At 61.9% G+C, this 1,185-nt stretch overlaps 1 protein-coding gene across 1 annotated transcript in view; it reads left to right on the forward strand.

Moving 5' to 3' along the window:
* The window catches only part of GCNT3 (glucosaminyl (N-acetyl) transferase 3, mucin type), a 2,052-nt gene that overhangs the window by 480 nt on the left and 387 nt on the right, over window positions 1-1,185 (forward strand). The window contains exon 2 of the mRNA XM_009885790.1: window positions 5-1,183. Within this exon, the coding sequence (XP_009884092.1) occupies window positions 5-1,183 (1,179 nt within the window). The remainder of the gene's footprint in view (window positions 1-4; window positions 1,184-1,185) is intronic.

Consider the following 1,185-nt stretch of genomic DNA (forward strand, 5'->3'; position numbering starts at 1 on the left):
GCAGCACCAGCCGGGCCTGCCCTGATGGACAGCTGGCTGCCGCCAGTGACCCACGCTGCCGCCAACGCCTATACCGGGCACTGGAGCTCTCCCCCAGCAGAAGGATCAACTGCTCAGGGATCGTTCGCGGGGATGAGAAAGCCATCCAGGAGGCCCAGCTCAGCAACATAGAGGCTGCGAACAAAAGGGTCTCTTTGTTGCCCAGTCAGTACCTGAACATGACAAAGGACTGCAGCAACTTCAGGGAGACCCGGCGGTTCATTGAGTTCCCACTGAGCCAGGAGGAGGCAGAGTTCCCCATCGCCTACTCCATGGTCATCCACAACAAAATCGAGATGTTCGAGCGGCTCCTGAGGTCCATCTACGCCCCCCAGAACGTCTACTGCGTCCATGTCGATAGCAAGTCCCCGGCTGACTTCCAGAAGGCCGTGCGGGCCATCGTAGCCTGCCTCCCCAATGTCTTTGTGGCTAGCCGCCTGGAAAATGTGGTTTATGCCTCCTGGTCCCGGGTGCAGGCTGACCTCAACTGCATGCAGGACCTGTTACAGAGCCCCGTGCAATGGCATTACATCCTCAACACCTGCGGCACCGATTTCCCCATCAAGACCAACGCTGAGATCATCCGTGCCCTGAAGGTGCTGCAGGGGCAGAACAGCATGGAGTCAGAGAAGCCCTCAGCCCTCAAGCAGGAGCGTTGGAAGTACCACCACAAAGTGGGGAAGTTCATCTCCCGGACAGCCAAGCAGAAACTGCCGCCACCCCACAACTCTCCCATGTTCACGGGCAACGCGTACATCGTGGTCACGCGGGCCTTCGTGCAGCACATCTTCGAGAACCCCACGGCGCAGCAGTTCCTCGAGTGGGCCAAGGACACCTACAGCCCTGACGAGCATATCTGGGCCACCCTCAACCGCATGCCCGGCGTGCCGGGCGCCATGCCCCCCAACGACAAGTTCCAGCTCTCGGACATGAACGCCCTGCCCCGCCTGGTCAAGTGGCAGTACCTGGAGGGCGACACCAGCAAGGGCGCGCCCTACCCGCCCTGTACGGGCCGGCACCAGCGCTCCATCTGCATCTACGGGGCGGGCGACCTGCCCTGGATGCTCCAGCAGCACCACCTCTTGGCCAACAAGTTCGACCCCACGGTGGACGACGCCGCCCTCCAGTGTCTCGACGAGCACCCGC

This window comes from Charadrius vociferus, unplaced genomic scaffold (genome assembly GCF_000708025.1).
Source record: "Charadrius vociferus isolate BGI_N301 unplaced genomic scaffold, ASM70802v2 scaffold325, whole genome shotgun sequence".
In the NCBI taxonomy this organism is placed as follows: Eukaryota; Metazoa; Chordata; class Aves; order Charadriiformes; family Charadriidae; genus Charadrius; species Charadrius vociferus.